The sequence below is a fragment of the Drosophila serrata genome, unplaced genomic scaffold (genome assembly GCF_035046125.1).
Source record: "Drosophila serrata isolate PLE 108 unplaced genomic scaffold, ASM3504612v1 contig_382, whole genome shotgun sequence".
NCBI lineage: Eukaryota > Metazoa > Arthropoda > Insecta > Diptera > Drosophilidae > Drosophila > Drosophila serrata.
The window spans coordinates 4,136,097-4,151,180 of record NW_028257280.1 but is presented as its reverse complement, the minus strand read 5'-3'; the positions used below and the strand labels follow the sequence as shown (position 1 = coordinate 4,151,180).

Here is a 15,084-nt window from a genome sequence, read left to right as displayed (position 1 = left end):
CAGGGATTGTTATGATTATGATTGCATTGCACACAAAACAATGTTGACCGAATCGGTTTGAGCCAAAACACTCGGCAGCTTTGAACGAACTCCTCGCGACGCGATCCTAACACAAACTGATTTTCCGTAATGTTGCCAAAGCCGTGCCCCCTAACAACCATGCAACGACGAGTGCTAACACCACCAGCACTAAAACACAACAATAAAGGCAGCAACAGCCTGTAAAGCCGGTGTGCGTCGGTTGGACTTGTGCCCACTATCAACATGCAAGCACACATGAAGACAGCGCGGGACAAAATACTAGTATCAGTTGGTAATTAAAATAATATTACTTAAAAGATATCAAAGTATAGAGCAGGAATTAATTTTCCCTCTGACAACATGTTTCAAAAGCAGGGATTCATTTATTATAAAGGAGGAGCGAATTCAAAGCTCTGAGAGGGAAAGAGAGGTTTGTATATATCATGTGAACTTAATGTGAACTTAATTTAAACTTAATGTGATGCTAAAGACTTCCTTCCTTCCAGTGGCACTGTTACTTCGACCTCTGCTGTTCTCCTATAAGCGTTGGAAGGCCTCTCTGGACGCTGGCTTTTACTTGTGTGTTGAAAATGTTTCCACATCACTCGTCAAGCGTTTCCATTCGAGAGCTTCAAGCTCCTCTCTTCGCGAAAGAGCCGAAAAAAAAAAAATAAAAATAAAGAAACGGAAAGCGGCGGTGGCAGTGCCATGACAACAACAACAACTACTGGAGCGGGTTGCTGGCAGAGCGCACGCGCCCCAGCTGAAATTGATGAGTAGAATCCAACGGCGCCCCTCCCGCCCGCCACTTGTGCTTTCGTTTCGCTCCACTGAGCCGGCTTTGCAACCCCTTTTGTTCTTCTTCTCTTTTTCTTTCTCTTGCTTTGTGGGCCTCTCTCTGTTTACATTGTGTGGAGTCGTCATGGGAACCAAGGCGGCGTCCTAGCCGGTTTATTGCAAGAGCTGGCTCTCTTCCAGGCTTCCATACTCCGATATCACTCCAATTCCATGCCGTGACTCAGCCCCAGTGACATTGCATTTGCATGTGACTTGTTGTTAATTGCAGTAATTTTTGGACTGGACGTCGCCGGCACATAATTGCACTCACCCGAAGCCCCTCCCGCTCCCTCTCCCGCTCCGAAGCCGGCTCCCGGTTTCCTTTCTTTTCCTTTCCTGTACAGTTACAGCTAGATTCGTGCCTGGTTTTCCTTGTTCTTTTCGCTTCCCTTACTTTCGAGTAGTTTTTTGGGCCATGCTTTCAATTGGTTGTTGCTTTCCTTCCGACACTTTTGACTTACTTTATGACCTGGTCGATTATGCTCGCCGTCTTATCGAGCCTTAAATGGGTCTTGAGGTGTTTTATTGAGGGGTTGAAGTTTCATTTGACGTTCCTTGGTTTCTGGATTTTAATAGAATTTTGGATTTAAAGATGCATTAGTGATCATAATTTAAATAACTTAGTTCGTAAGCTTGTACAGAAATCGTTTTAGATTTTTAAGCAATGGAAAAGGCGACCAAAAGTAGGCAACAAAATATTGTAGGACACAATATTAACCCTTCTCGAAGTTACATCTGACGTGTTCTAAGTATGGTATCTTAAAGAAAATTATATTGCATCAGCAAAATACATACCTCTAAACATAAATAAACTCTATGAATTTTATATTAATACCTGATCTTTATTAAAATTAAAATTAATGACAAGGTCTTTTATTTTACGCTGAAGGAGCATTACTTTCGCATCACAAGTACTTGGCAACTTAGTTTTGTTTTAGCTTAAATTCACCTAACTTACTCTGAACAATTTGGGTCTATGGTTTAGCTACGAATTACATTCAAAATTAGCTTACAATAAATAAGAACTTTAACTAATAATTGGCTAGGCTTACAGTTCGGTGTGCTTGGGCTTGTTGAACAGCTTTTCGCAGAGCTTGGACAGGGCCTGTGAGACCTCCAGTCGGTATTCGTCCTGGCTATTGGCATACCGATTCCGGATTGTCAGAAGAGCATGCCTCAGTCCCGAGCTTTGTGACCACGAGGCACTGCAGAGGTCCCCGGTGATCTCCAAAGCAGTGGCAAACTGCTCCACAATCTCTGGCTGCTCCAGGAGGTGCAAGTAATGTTTGGCCAACACATTATCCACCGCTGCGCAGTAGCCGTGCGTTTGTAGCCAGGGCTGGAACTCCAACAGTACATATTGCGCCACTGTTGAGGCGGCATCTGGCGCATCTTTGCTGGTCTCCAGCACAAAACGCTTCTCTTGCACCAGGTCACTGATGAGAGTTACAACCTTGGACTTGCTGCGTAGCTCCACGTCAGGACTCTGGAGTAACTTGATCAAGGCTTGGGTGCCAGAAGTGGAGAGTATTCGCTGCTGGGCGAGCGGAAACTTCCGCAGCAGTGCTCCAAAGGCATGGAGCGCTGCAGAGATCTCTCCGGCATTATTCGAACTGGTAAGGATCTGCGCCAGATGCGACCCAAAGTTCTTCTCGAATACCTTGATCTGCGCCTTGGGATTATTGCTAGTCAGGGAGCCCAGGACCCGCATTGCTGATATTCTCAACGCAGTGTTTGTATCGTTGACAACGATCGGCAGGAGGACGTCGTCCAGCCCGCCATTATCGATGAACAACAGGGCGTTATCAATCTGATGCAGCAGGTACTCCAGGTTCTCCAGGGAGTCCAGTTTGGAACGAAGTTCAGACTCCAGTGGCGTCTTGCTAAAATTCCGGTACTGATCAATTAGCTGCACGATCAGCTCGCCGTCCGTGCGAAAGTTCTTTTGGAACTCCTTGTAAGCTTTCCGCAGCTCGGCGTAGCTCTTCTTTTTCTCTTTGACCCGGCGCAGCGACTCCTCGATAATATCCGGCTTGTAGTCCAAGGAGAGCGGCTCATTCTCATCCGCCTCCTGACCTTCTTGTTGACTTTGCAACGCCGTGCCACGTTCGTTTTCGTCCAGAAGTTTCGCCTCCTTGAGTCCCGTCTGCAGATTTATCCGCACATGGAGTCCCTTGGGAATAGCTTGTCCTAGAAAACCAGAGTCCTTGATTAGTACACGTCATCGGAGCAAGTTTATTTAGCAAACCATTACCTTCCGCAATCACCTGCCATTCCTTAGTGGCCACGAATTCACCTGTTTTGTTCTCAGTTTCAGTTGTCCCTGCCACTTGCAAGCTTACCAGGACCAGGACACTGGCCGCAAAGGCAATGAACTTATAGCCACGCATGCTGCTTCTCTTGCTCTAGATTATTAATGACTCTGAACTGTATTTCGCCTGCTATTTTAAGACATTCGTGAGAAATTTTAAATCCAAACTTAAGACTGATGTGGTCGTACACAGTAGTGTGACCGCCGATTTTTTCGCTAATAAAGCTGAAATGGAAAAGAGCGGGCTTTCCGTTCGCGACACTTTGGTCATATTGAAAAGCTCAGAAGGGATTACTTTGTTTTTATTTAAAAAAGACCGGGAAAGATAAGGATTGTTTTCTTTTTTTTCTGAAAAACTATTATTTTCTCTGCTTTTTTTTATCAATAATTATTTTTATTCTGTATTTATTTTTAAAAATGTGTAAAATAAAAATGTTAACAACGTTTGATTTTGATAAAAATTAATAGCTATTCTATATCTTAGCTATGTAAGTTTTGTTTATTTTACAAATAAACTTTATTGAATTAAAAAATGTATTATGTTTTGCTTCCCTTTTTTTATAAGACGTATTAAGATTCTGCACTTTGATCTGAACAACTGGGAGAGCAAATAATAATATTCAAATCGATCCACTTAAAACCTGAACCCTAAAAAAATTTCCAAAATCATCGTGAATTCCTTAAAATTAAAAAGTTACACCCATTCACAAGCTTTCCACAACAAATTACAAAGTGGAAATACTAGTCCACAAACAGATATTATTGATAGTATTACTAAACATTTTTGCCGAATCACGTTTACGGCAGATGAACCAAATGCAAACAAAAAAAACATATTTTAGGCATCGTGTTTGCATACCATTAACTGGTATTCTACATATTTCGATCGCATATATATGGAATCCGCTGTAATCCCGATCGATGTCTACGACAGCGTCTAGGAATTGGCTCTGCAAATAAAGCTCTGGGATGATGTGAACTCACCTGGCGCCAATTGAATGGCCAAATAATAAACAAAATGCCGGTTTCGCATAGTATTCGCCATACGCTATATCTAAAGCATCAGGCCAGAATATGCTAATTGCCGATGACGAATGCCAGAAAGAAGTCTTTGTCGAATTAAAATTAAATAAACCCCAACGGCGCCTGTCAAAATAGTTTGAAAGTGAAGCCATCTTCTCGCAGGGGGCAACTTTTGTGTGGTGAATCCATTAAGAATGCCGTTGAAACCAGTTTTTTGATGTGTCGTTCGCTCTGTTCGATAATGTCTAATTGGCTTATGTTCGGAATTGAGTTATTGGCCAACAGATCAATTAGGTCTTCTTCTCTTTGGAAGGGGGTATGATGTGCAAAACGGAAATTCTTTCGTGGATTGAAATTAAGCCGTGGAAGTACAGCATCTCCTGAAAAGCAGTAGAATATTGTTTAGTTGAAGAGTTTAAAGTAAGCAATTAGGAAGATAGATAGATACTGGGTATATATACATCACTTAAAAAATAGAGCTGAAAAAATAATTTTTTAATGTACCTACACACCCAATATAAATGCTATCTATGTAATTCCTTAAAAGCTTCTAACATGTAGTAAAAAGTAAAAAGTTCTTTAAAAAGTCCGCCTATAACATTAACCTTTGACACCGCTCTTAATGAGTTCTTTCAATTTCATTTTAAAACCATCGTGACCACTTAGCACCCGTGACTTCAAAAACACTTTGGAAATCCCCAAAAAAAAAGTTCTAAGCTCTGCTGCGCTACTGCTGATCTCAAAGCAAATATCGGTTTTGATAAGTACGAATTATTATTATTTGCACTTCATTATAAAGTGCGAACAAAGCGAAGAGATGCCGTTTCGGGGATCTATAAAAAGTACAAAAAGGCCAAAATAGTCTGAATAATGCATTGTGCGGTGTAGTACATATAGATATTGGTAGAAAAAACGTGGACGGGTTTAAGCATTAAAATTTATAAGAATCACTTTTGATTTTCTGCTGCCTGCGTGCCTTTTTCCTTTGTTATTGTTTATTGTTATTTGTTGCTATTCTCGCGAAACCGGGCACATGCTAATAATATTAATTAATAATATTGTTGCTGCCAATTCTGGCTAGGGGTGCCTATGATAATGATCATGACCACGCTGAACACGATGACGCTGATAATGATAATGATAATGATGATGATGATGAGAAGCCAAAAAACAAAACGAAAGAGATACTCGAATAAATAAAAATAGCCACCAATCAGGCGACAAGCAACAACAACGAACAGCGGCAGCGGGCGAGACAAGTCAGGAATGAATAAACTATGAAGTGTACTGGTTGTCGGCGACTCCAATCCAAGCGATCCAACCGATCCGTCCAATCTCTGGCAGTCAGAAATTTTATAAATGCCGCCGTCTGTCCAGAGCCAATTTACAGTTTGCCATTGAACTTGGTCGGGCGCTTGCCAAATCAGTTGTCGTTGCCGTTGCCGTGAATTTCGTACCTGTGTATTTCCCTGTGTTCCCGGTTTTATATTTGGAACCATAATGCTACTGTTCCAGCTGAGTTCCGTGGCTTTGCTTATCTGCCTGGCCAGCGGTGCCTCCAACTTCCGTGAGTCTGCCACGGTTCTATGAGTGCCTCGAACGGAAGCGTTGCTAATCTTCCGGACTTATCCTTGCAGCTCCCGAGTTGCCCCGCTGCAAAATTGGTGACACCACCTGCATTATCAATGTGTCCCACACGCTGGTGCGTCAGTATGCCAAGACAGGCTATCCGGCTGCAGGATTCCCCCAGGTTGAGCCCTTCTTGGTCAAGCGATTTGATATCTCCGACGGACGCAGTGGTTCATTGAATCTCAAGCTGAACTTTAAGGATGTGAATGTGGAGGGTTTGTCGGGTGTGAAGTTCGACAGAGCTGTGTGAGTATAAAATAAGTGAAGGATAATTAAAAATCTTAAGGAATTGAGGGCAATAAGAAACTCATATTGAGGGTTAAAAGTTCTTTCTTTAATTTAAAGCGCATAAAAAGTCAAAGTCAAGCCTTCTTCTTCCTGTTTATTTTAAACATAATGCTTAAACTAAAATGAGATAAATTATGTATTGGGTTTTAAAACTAGTTACTTCTGTGTTTAATCCTAGAATTCATATTCCCACAGATCTACTATAACAATCCTTTAAATTGAATTTCCCTTTAGTGGCTTTGGACCCGATCCCGCCACCAGCAAGTTCGAGATGTATGGCTCCTTTCCCAAGATCGTTCTGCGCGGCAAGTACGTGGCTGATGGCCGCATCCTGATCCTTCCCATTCGTGGCGATGGCGATGCCGAGATTATCCTGCACAACCCCAAGTTCTCGGTGAAGTTCAAGCCGGGAACCCAGCAGCGCAATGGACGCACTTTCCTGAGTGTGGACAAGCTGAAGGTGCTGGTGGAGCCACAAAAGTGAGTCTTCATTCACTACCACTAAGTTTCCTTTTTAAATCGAATGCATTTTTCCAGGATGAACATCCGTCTGGCGAATCTTTTCAACGGAGATCAGGCACTGGGCGCCAATCTGAACCAGTTCCTCAACGACAACTGGGTGGAGGTGTGGAGCGAGCTGCATCCCTCGATCCACGTGGCCATTGCAGAGATCATGAAGACCATCCTCACGCAGCTGTTCAAGCGGTTCGCCTATGAGGACCTCTTCCTGGAGAACTGAACGCCACACGTTTGGCTTTAGACTAAGTGTACGAGTATTTCCTCATCGGCATTTCATAACCACACGGGGCGTTGCATTCCGGCCATTGACATAACACATATCGTCCATATATTTGCTAAGCTAAGCTTTAAAACTGTAGAATAAACAAACATGATTCGATAACTGGTTGGTTGTCTGCGTCCATTGTTTAATCAAGCGTAGATCTTGTCACCATTTCCGCACAACTGTCGCATACGATTTTTTGGCAAACAATTCGATTTGCCGATTGGCAAGCCGGCCTTTTGATTGCCAATTTGGATCATAAAGGCAAAATGGGCAATAACTATTGAAAAACCTATTGAATAGTATTTTATTAATCTAAGTGGAAATTAAGTGACGTTTATATTAAGCGAAAAAGATTTACATATTTGCGTATATTAACATTAGACAGATTAATCGATCTGATCGCCAGGAGGATTTCCTTCTGATTTTTTATTAAAAAAAACTTAATTGGATTAATATTTATTTTAAAAGTAATGAGTTCCAAGTAATCGAATTCTGTAAACAGAAACTAACAAACACCTTCTGTTGAAATCTTTTATCAAAAACACGCGTATAAATACAAAAACACATATTATATGGACAATTAGTCTAGATGCAGTTTAGATGCTATCGCTATGACCGCGCCTGTAGATCTCATCTTGGGACCCTCACCTGGAAAGTTCAAGAGTACCAAACGGTACACCTTGTTGACCTTGGAAATTGCATTAAAATCTTCCATAAGTCAATAAACTGCAGGCGAATACGTGTAGCCAACAAAAACTAGTTGCTTTTGTTCTCCACGGAGGCTGGGCTGTAAAACGGGGCGTTGTTTTGGCCATTAAAGATAACTGAAGTCTAGGGGGGACCTGTTTTGTTCTTTTCTGGCTCGAACCTCTATACTTCGTCTCTTTAATTTGACATCCCACGATGACATTGTGGTTTTCGATCCATCAGCTTTAATATTTGGAATTGGCTAGCCCTTAATTTTATTGTTGGAATAAGTTAACAATTAAATCGTCTACAGTAAAATTATAGAATTTTAAATGTGAAAAATATATACGAAGAAGTTAAGTTTTTTTCCTGTACTCAAATATCTATATTCTTTTTAATTTACACTTCAGGAAAAAATTAGTAAAAATATAATAAAATAATATAGGTGTGATATAAACTAGATAGTTAATCCTCGCTCAAATAAGCATTTAATTGACCTTTAAATGAGTTTAATTTATTCATTTCATTCAAGTTGTCGAATTATCATGGCAGTCTAGACTGGAATACAAGTCAATCCGAACCTAGTATACTTTAATAAAAGCATTTATTCACTTAATCTCACCTTGGTATTACCTAATACTATAAACAAATTCAAGATTACATTACACGTGTATGTTTTATCGGAGTTTCTGAATACTATAATATTATAATTGTTAAATAAGGAATAAACAATAACATAAATCTAATTTATGCAATATAAACTAGTTTCTCTCTATTAAAGTGAGAAGTAATGGGAACTTATAAGTCGCGCAATTAAAGTGTGACTATAAATAAAAGACGAAACACTGTCCCGCAACTTAGTTTCACAAAGTTTTAAGCCGCATTAACATGCCCGGATTAGCTATTGCATTACTTCTCTGCCTAATCGCTTGTTCACAGGCCTTGTTCCGTAAGATATAATCTAAAAGGATATAAAGTGACTTAAAAATAATAACTCTAAAAGTGATAAAATGATCCCCTTCATTAATCCCTAAATAATACCCACGCAGCTGATGATCCCGTGCCCTGCAAGTACGGCGATGGCGATTGCATAGCTAAATTCTGCAATTCTATGTTCAGCATGAGATCGGGGAAAGAGGATCCCAGCTTAAACATATGGAAATTGGATCCCTTAAAGGTTGATAAGATGGTCATTAACCAGGCCGGCAACAGTGCTGTTGGCATAAAACTAACTTTTACGGATAATTTGCTGTACGGCTTAAAGAACCAGAGAGTTGTCGGAGTAAAGTGAGTTCTTGTTATATTATTGTGATCCTACGAATCAAGTTCCAACTAATTAATATATATTTAACTATTTAGAGGATTTGGGAAAAATCTGACGGAGCCACATGAAATAAGGACCGTTTCTAAGTCATACTCCCTTGTGGGTCCCTACAACATTCAGGGAAAAGTTCTTATACTGCCCATCAGTGGCACCGGCGTCAGTAACATGTCGATGAGTAAGTAACCCCCACCGATCTTTTGCAAATGGATTAACTATAAACCTTTCCTCTAAATACTTTAAGGTAACGTTAAGATGATCGTTAGGTTTTCTGGGCAGCCACTCGTAAAGGATGGGGAGACCTACTTGGACGTTACCAAGTTCAAGCTGTCTTTGAAGCCTGCAGCCACTTCATATTTATTCACCAATCTCTTTAATGGAGACAAGGCTTTGGGTGACAATATGAACGCCTTCCTGAACGAGAACTCGGAAGCCATTTACCAGGAAACGAGCCAGTCTACAGATCGAGCCTTTGGCGAATTGTTGCATAGCCTGGTCAAAGGCGTCTTTGCCCATCGTCCTTATGCCAAGTTATTTGCGGAGGAGTAGGTAAAGTTAAATAGTTTTCGTACCCTTGGTTATCTCAGGTTATCCCAGTCAACGGATATTCATATGACTAGTCATATTAACACAACCCATAAAGCTGTGGAATTATTTTAGTCATAACAGACTATAACAACCTAATCCATTATCTAGATCTTTAATTTTAATAGAGTGACAATAAACTTAATGAACTTTAAAGCTTACTTTATTACAAACCAAACATAAATTAGAAGTCATCCAAATGACAGGGAGCAAAGTTTAAGTTCTAGTGCTAAAGCTGTAGTTAGAGCGATTAAAATTAAATTTTTTGTATTCAAATTATCTCAGAGGGAGACTCCAATGTATAAATATTTAATTTCCGCCTGAAAGTATGTGTCATGAGTGTGCAGGTAAATAACTTATAGAGGAGGAAAGGTCAACCTATAAAGAAAATATAATACATCAAAACATCTAAACGCTCAAGGAAATATAGACAGATAGTATCCTCCTAAACTAACCCCTTGGGATAAAAAAGCTGTTACTCAGCCATTAATTAGGCGCCATTTGAATATGTCGAAGGAATTCAATGTGGAATTAATGACCGATTTTTGGAAGGCCAGGCCAATTTGCATATATCGAGCGAATTACATGCAAAACGTGATTAGGAGACATGGGTCTGAATCAAATCGAATCGAAATGGATGCGATTTGGATGGCCGGTGTCAATGGCTTTCAAGTGCCACTGGTAACCCAACGGGTTCAAGTTCAAATTGGAGGTTCATTAAAGGGAGTCATAAAATAAATTTGCCGGCAATAACAGCACACTTCGGCTGCCTGCCTGCCGCCTGGCCTGACTGCCTGCCGGTTTGGTTTATTATAATAATATAATCCATTTAACTGACTCAGCCGGGTACTTTTGGTAGCTGGTGACGGTCTAAAGTCATATTCCCTCTCAACCTGAGACGCAAAAAGGCAAAAAAGCGGTTTACACCAGCAGCAGCAACAAAAACATGTTACAATTCAAGCTCACACCCGAAAATTTCAATTGACATAAGGTGATATGGTAAGATATATAAGTGGTATCAACTGCGACTAAGTGTATCAGTATTCAATTGTGTTTTGCCTGCATCAATTATGGATCTTACTCTGCCCGTTGTCCTGATGCTGCTGCTGCTCGGCTGTGCGTCGGTGTCCGTCCAGGGACACGCCTCCGAATTACGTGAGTTTCGACCCCCTTTTAGCCTTAAGAATTTTACCCGAATTGCTTTTTACTCAACTGCAGCCTCGGGTATCCAAAGATGCGAGATCCAGGACCAGAATTGTGTAAAGAACGGTGTCAACCATGTGCTGAGGAACTTTGCAAAGACCGGCATTAAAGAACTTGCGCTGATCCCCCTAGATCCACTGCACGTCACCACATTCAAAATCGCACGTAATCCCAACAGCCCGGTTAACATTGATCTGAGCTTCCACGAAGTGGACATACTGGGCCTCCATCTGGGAAATGCCAAGCAAGTGAGGTAAGAAATCGTATAACTAATATTTTTTTTTAAAACTTACCGAGCAGATAATGATACCAGGCGTGTCTAGGTCTTACAACAGCTCTATATCCGCTCCAATTTAGTTATTTCCAAGTGTTTTCTGTGTTAAAATATATATATTCTTTTGTTTTTTAGTGGCTTCACGCCTGATCTCAGCCGTAAAGTTGAGCTGATCATGGATGTGCCCGAAATAATCGTAAAAGGACCCTACGCCGTTGATGGCCGAGTACTAATCCTGCCCATTGTGGGCAAGGGGAAGGCCGTTATCCGACTGAGTAAGTTGGTCAAGTAGTTACCCTAACATCTGATCGATCTTAACTTCGTCCATTCACATAACAGAGGACTGCAAGATTCGAGCTCAGATCAAATTCAAGGCCGTGCACAAGGGCGAGCACCAGACCTTTGCCGAGGTCGAAAGCGCCAATGTGGATATCGATCCCTCTCATGTGACCTACCTCCTGGAAGGACTCTTCAACGGCCAGAAGGAGCTGAGCGACAACATGCATGTCCTTATCAACGAGAACTGGCACGAGATCTTCAACGAACTGAAGCCGAGCATTGGAGAGGCCTTCGGGCTGATCACCAAGTCTGTTCTGGGCAGGATATTTGGCAAACTGCCGCTCGAGCACCTGTTTGTGCTATAAACCATGGAAATACAGTACAAAAAATGTTTAACGTTGTGAATATTTATTTTAAATGTTCCTCATACAAATCAATCGTAAAATAAAAAAGAAAAACAGGCACTGTTGGCATTCATCTAACAGTTTAAGAAATTAAATAGATAGTCAACTTCAATTGTGACTCGGAAGAATACGTGTTTGTCTCCTTAAGGATTCTCATCTCCAACTTGCGTTCTTTCAATTGTTGTTTCTTATAAATATTGTAATTTAGTGAAAATAGGCAATACTTATTTGTTATTGTCAATTTTGAGCTCCATTCTGATCCATCTCAGCATCTGAAGCGTATGGGTTGACACTTGCGCTCGGTTTGCTTAGGCGGCGAAGATGGCGGCACATCAAGTATGTCGCCAAACACCATCCAGTTGAAAGGTTCTGTCATCATGCCTGACATAATTATGTCAGCTGCTTCAGTTCCCTCCGGCGGTGGCTCACACATGGCCACAATATTTGGTGGGAAGTACGCCTCCGGATGGGCGAGCAGAGCCGACAGGTACTCCTCATGTTCGACGGCACAGAGTACAACATTGTCCAGCTGATAGCGCTTGCCAATAAGTTCTTCCTCGGGGGTGAGGACGCGAGGCTGAGCCGCCTGCTCCTCGGCGGCAGCTAGTTGCATGGCGCGTGCGTTCAACGCACGGTGATTTTGAATCATGGACGACGAATAGCGATGCTCCAGATCCATTTCCCAGTTGAACACATGAATAGTCAAATGCGATGCCTTCAGCCAATCGCGCAGATTTCCCAACAGATTCTCCAAGCGATGGGCATTGTCTGGAAAAAAAACAAATGATCGAATGAAATCGAAACTCAAATGAGAGCCACAGCTAAGGATACTTACGTTTGGCCAGAGGATTCACAAAGTTACCACGGTGATGGCGCATTTCGACGCTCATGAAGTGCTTGAAGGACTTCAGATGGGCAGTCGATCCATTTAACAGTTTGTCGCACTCAGTGTACTTCTCGTAGTCAAAGTGGCGATTCGTCTCCAAAATCCGTCGTTGGCCAAGCAGGAATCGCTCCACTTTGGTGCACAACACCTGCAACTGGTAACGCACATTCAAACTGTTCGGCATTGCCGTCCTCACTGGCATGTCGAACAAGTAGTCCGATGGCATCGAGTTTTGGCGAGAGCAGCTCAGATCGGTCGACATGTGATCATGCAGGGACCTAAAGAGGTCCATTAGCCGCAGCACAGGATTATGCTCCAGACTGCGAATTAAAATAAATATTATTTTTAATTAAACAATATTTTAGAAAGCTTATTGGATACTAAACACAGCTTCTGCAACATCTATATACATATATACATTTGCATATGTGAGTTGTCACCACTAATGGATCTTGCTCAGCATGTCCCTAGCAACACTTTTTGCTTTATAGTGTTGCGCATCATGTTTTTAGCAACATTGCTATTTATGAAGATTTAACCGACATATACATACATACATACATACATATGTACATATGTATGTAGCATTTAAAACGGTACCTCACAACCGATATTTTGTCCTTATTTTTTTTACATCAACCCATGACTCACCAATCGCCGTACAATCCAATCGATCGCAGACTCTCGTCGCTAATAACGGGCGTCATTTCATTTTGATCACGATCGATCATGCTCAGATTCCATGTATTCTCTTTTTGCAGCTGCATTTGCTTCTTCTCGGATACCAGCCAGTTGCTTTGCCCGTTGCCCGTCTTCTGCTTCTTTTGCGGAGCACCCCCAGCCGATCGCTGGCCGCCGCGATGTATGCGCGATCTCTTCGGCTTGTGCTGCTGGTTCTGTTGCCTCGGGCAACCCAAGCCGTGGAACTCCAAGGTCGGCGCATTACTGTCCAATTGGAGCACCCCGAACGTACGCTGTAGCTCAGAGAGGACATTGCTGGCCGAGGAGACCTCGACTTCTGGGGGCTCTTCTGGCAGCGTCTTCGGATCGATCTCGTGGGATTCCATCATGTAGCAGAGCTGCTCCTGCAGCTCCTTCAAATTGTTGTCGAGTTGATGGTCATCCGTGGACTCATTGTTACCGGAAGAACGTGGATTAAACATTTTTTATATTGTTTTTTTTTTCGCGCTCGAAATCACAAGTACCGCCGCCGCGTCTGTGTCTGCAAGTGATTTTTTACCGTTTAAAAATGGCGCGGTGCCACGCTGTCTGTCGAGTCAGGGGGGGGGCGGGGGAAGGGGCAAAACAGTGTGAACATAAATCCACGATCTGTTGGCGAAAATATACTAAAAATAAGCTTTTATATACCACAAACTGTTATAACTGGTATTAAATCAAAAGATCCTTAGTTTTTTTCTTGCAAAATCGTATTTTTCGGGCCTAAGAGCCTTGTGCGCTCATCCTTGAGGTTTTTATCAAAGCAAAATTATATAAAACGCGGAAAAATCAGTATAAGCTATAAAAGTGTCCGAAACGTACGGCAGCTCCTATTTTTTTAGTGTAACCAGTTGCATGAAAAGTAAAATTTCTTCCTTCGTCAGGGGAATGTTAAGGGAATATAAAAGAAATACTTTGCGGGCACACTGCACTGCACTGGGAAATATTTATATTTAAATAAATAAACATGATTTTCTGCCTAAAATAAACGTTGCAGAAAATTGCTATGTGAATTCTTTAGAGCTGTTATGTTAAAACTTTTTGAAAAAAATCGTTATAGTCTAATAACAGAATATATTGCCACCGAGTATTATAGGCAAAATCGAATCTATTTGCAAAATGAATTGCTTGCAACATTATTATTATTTATAAAAATATTATTCTACATAAAAATATGACTTCAAATATAATAGAAATGTATGCACTTTGATGTTCTATGACATTAGAAACTAACTTCGGGTAACCGAAATTTACATAGCCTTTCAGTTTCCAATTGAATTATGGAATCGAATCGATCATATGGATTATTATAATATTAACCAGGCTTAAAAACTCATAAATAGCAAAATCATTATAACAAAATTAATTTTAATTCTGTATGCTTTTTCGAGTCAGTTAAATAAAACTTAAATTTTTGAAAATGTTATGTAGGCCCTAATAACATTTCTAACAAGATTCAATTTTTTTTGTTTCGGCCTGAGATGGCTATATCAACTCTGGTGTTGATGCTGATCAAGGATATATATAATTTATAGGGTCGGAAGAAAATCCTTCTCAGCGTTTTCAAGCTTTTGGCTAAAAGTTGAATACCTTGCAAGGGTATAATGAAACCAGTCTCCTATGATAACTAATTTATTCTAAACCCTAGTCTTACAAGCAACTCCAGATCACATCGACAAAAATCAAATTTATCTTATAAACATAGCTGAATTCTAATTTCCCAAAGACTGGCCACCCAAACGATGGCGACGAGAAAGAGGATTTCACAAATAATTCCTTTTTAAAGCCTATGAAACATTCTTTATTATTGTGAAGTCAATTAATTGTTAGGTCTA

General features: G+C 41.0%; 5 protein-coding genes across 6 annotated transcripts; 3 read left to right on the top strand and 2 right to left on the bottom strand.

Annotated features, from left to right (window-relative positions):
- Positions 1-384: 384 nt before the first annotated feature.
- Positions 385-3,450, bottom strand: Sil1 (Sil1 nucleotide exchange factor). Of its 2 annotated transcripts, XM_086840529.1 has the most exons (3): positions 3,113-3,399; positions 1,911-3,048; positions 385-1,420 (listed from the first exon to the last, which is right to left on the bottom strand). In XM_086840529.1, the coding sequence occupies exons 1-3, from the start codon at positions 3,246-3,248 to the stop codon at positions 1,381-1,383; spliced, it is 1,314 nt and encodes a 437-aa protein (XP_086696655.1). In that variant the 5' UTR covers positions 3,249-3,399; the 3' UTR covers positions 385-1,380. The 2 variants fall into 2 exon arrangements, with proteins under 2 accessions (XP_086696655.1, XP_020811463.2); XM_020955804.2 differs by lacking the exon at positions 385-1,420 and having other exon boundaries at positions 1,680-3,048; positions 3,113-3,450.
- A 1,999-nt stretch (positions 3,451-5,449) lies between these two features.
- Jhbp7 (Juvenile hormone binding protein 7) lies at positions 5,450-7,010 on the top strand. The gene is made up of 4 exons (XM_020956055.2): positions 5,450-5,759; positions 5,830-6,067; positions 6,344-6,589; positions 6,647-7,010. The coding sequence occupies exons 1-4, from the start codon at positions 5,693-5,695 to the stop codon at positions 6,846-6,848; spliced, it is 753 nt and encodes a 250-aa protein (XP_020811714.1). The 5' UTR covers positions 5,450-5,692; the 3' UTR covers positions 6,849-7,010.
- A 680-nt stretch (positions 7,011-7,690) lies between these two features.
- to (takeout) lies at positions 7,691-9,642 on the top strand. Its single transcript, XM_020955944.2, has 4 exons — positions 7,691-8,529; positions 8,630-8,867; positions 8,940-9,079; positions 9,146-9,642. Exons 1-4 carry the CDS (start codon positions 8,469-8,471, stop codon positions 9,448-9,450), a joined length of 744 nt encoding a protein of 247 aa, XP_020811603.2. The 5' UTR covers positions 7,691-8,468; the 3' UTR covers positions 9,451-9,642.
- On the top strand, positions 9,437-11,741 carry LOC110186663 (protein takeout). Its single transcript, XM_020955928.2, has 4 exons — positions 9,437-10,641; positions 10,705-10,942; positions 11,099-11,238; positions 11,303-11,741. The coding sequence occupies exons 1-4, from the start codon at positions 10,557-10,559 to the stop codon at positions 11,605-11,607; spliced, it is 768 nt and encodes a 255-aa protein (XP_020811587.2). The 5' UTR covers positions 9,437-10,556; the 3' UTR covers positions 11,608-11,741.
- Positions 11,634-14,568, bottom strand: bam (bag of marbles). Its single transcript, XM_020955927.2, has 3 exons — positions 13,184-14,568; positions 12,482-12,852; positions 11,634-12,414 (listed from the first exon to the last, which is right to left on the bottom strand). The coding sequence occupies exons 1-3, from the start codon at positions 13,693-13,695 to the stop codon at positions 11,912-11,914; spliced, it is 1,386 nt and encodes a 461-aa protein (XP_020811586.2). The 5' UTR covers positions 13,696-14,568; the 3' UTR covers positions 11,634-11,911.
- Between the last annotated feature and the right edge of the window lie 516 nt (positions 14,569-15,084).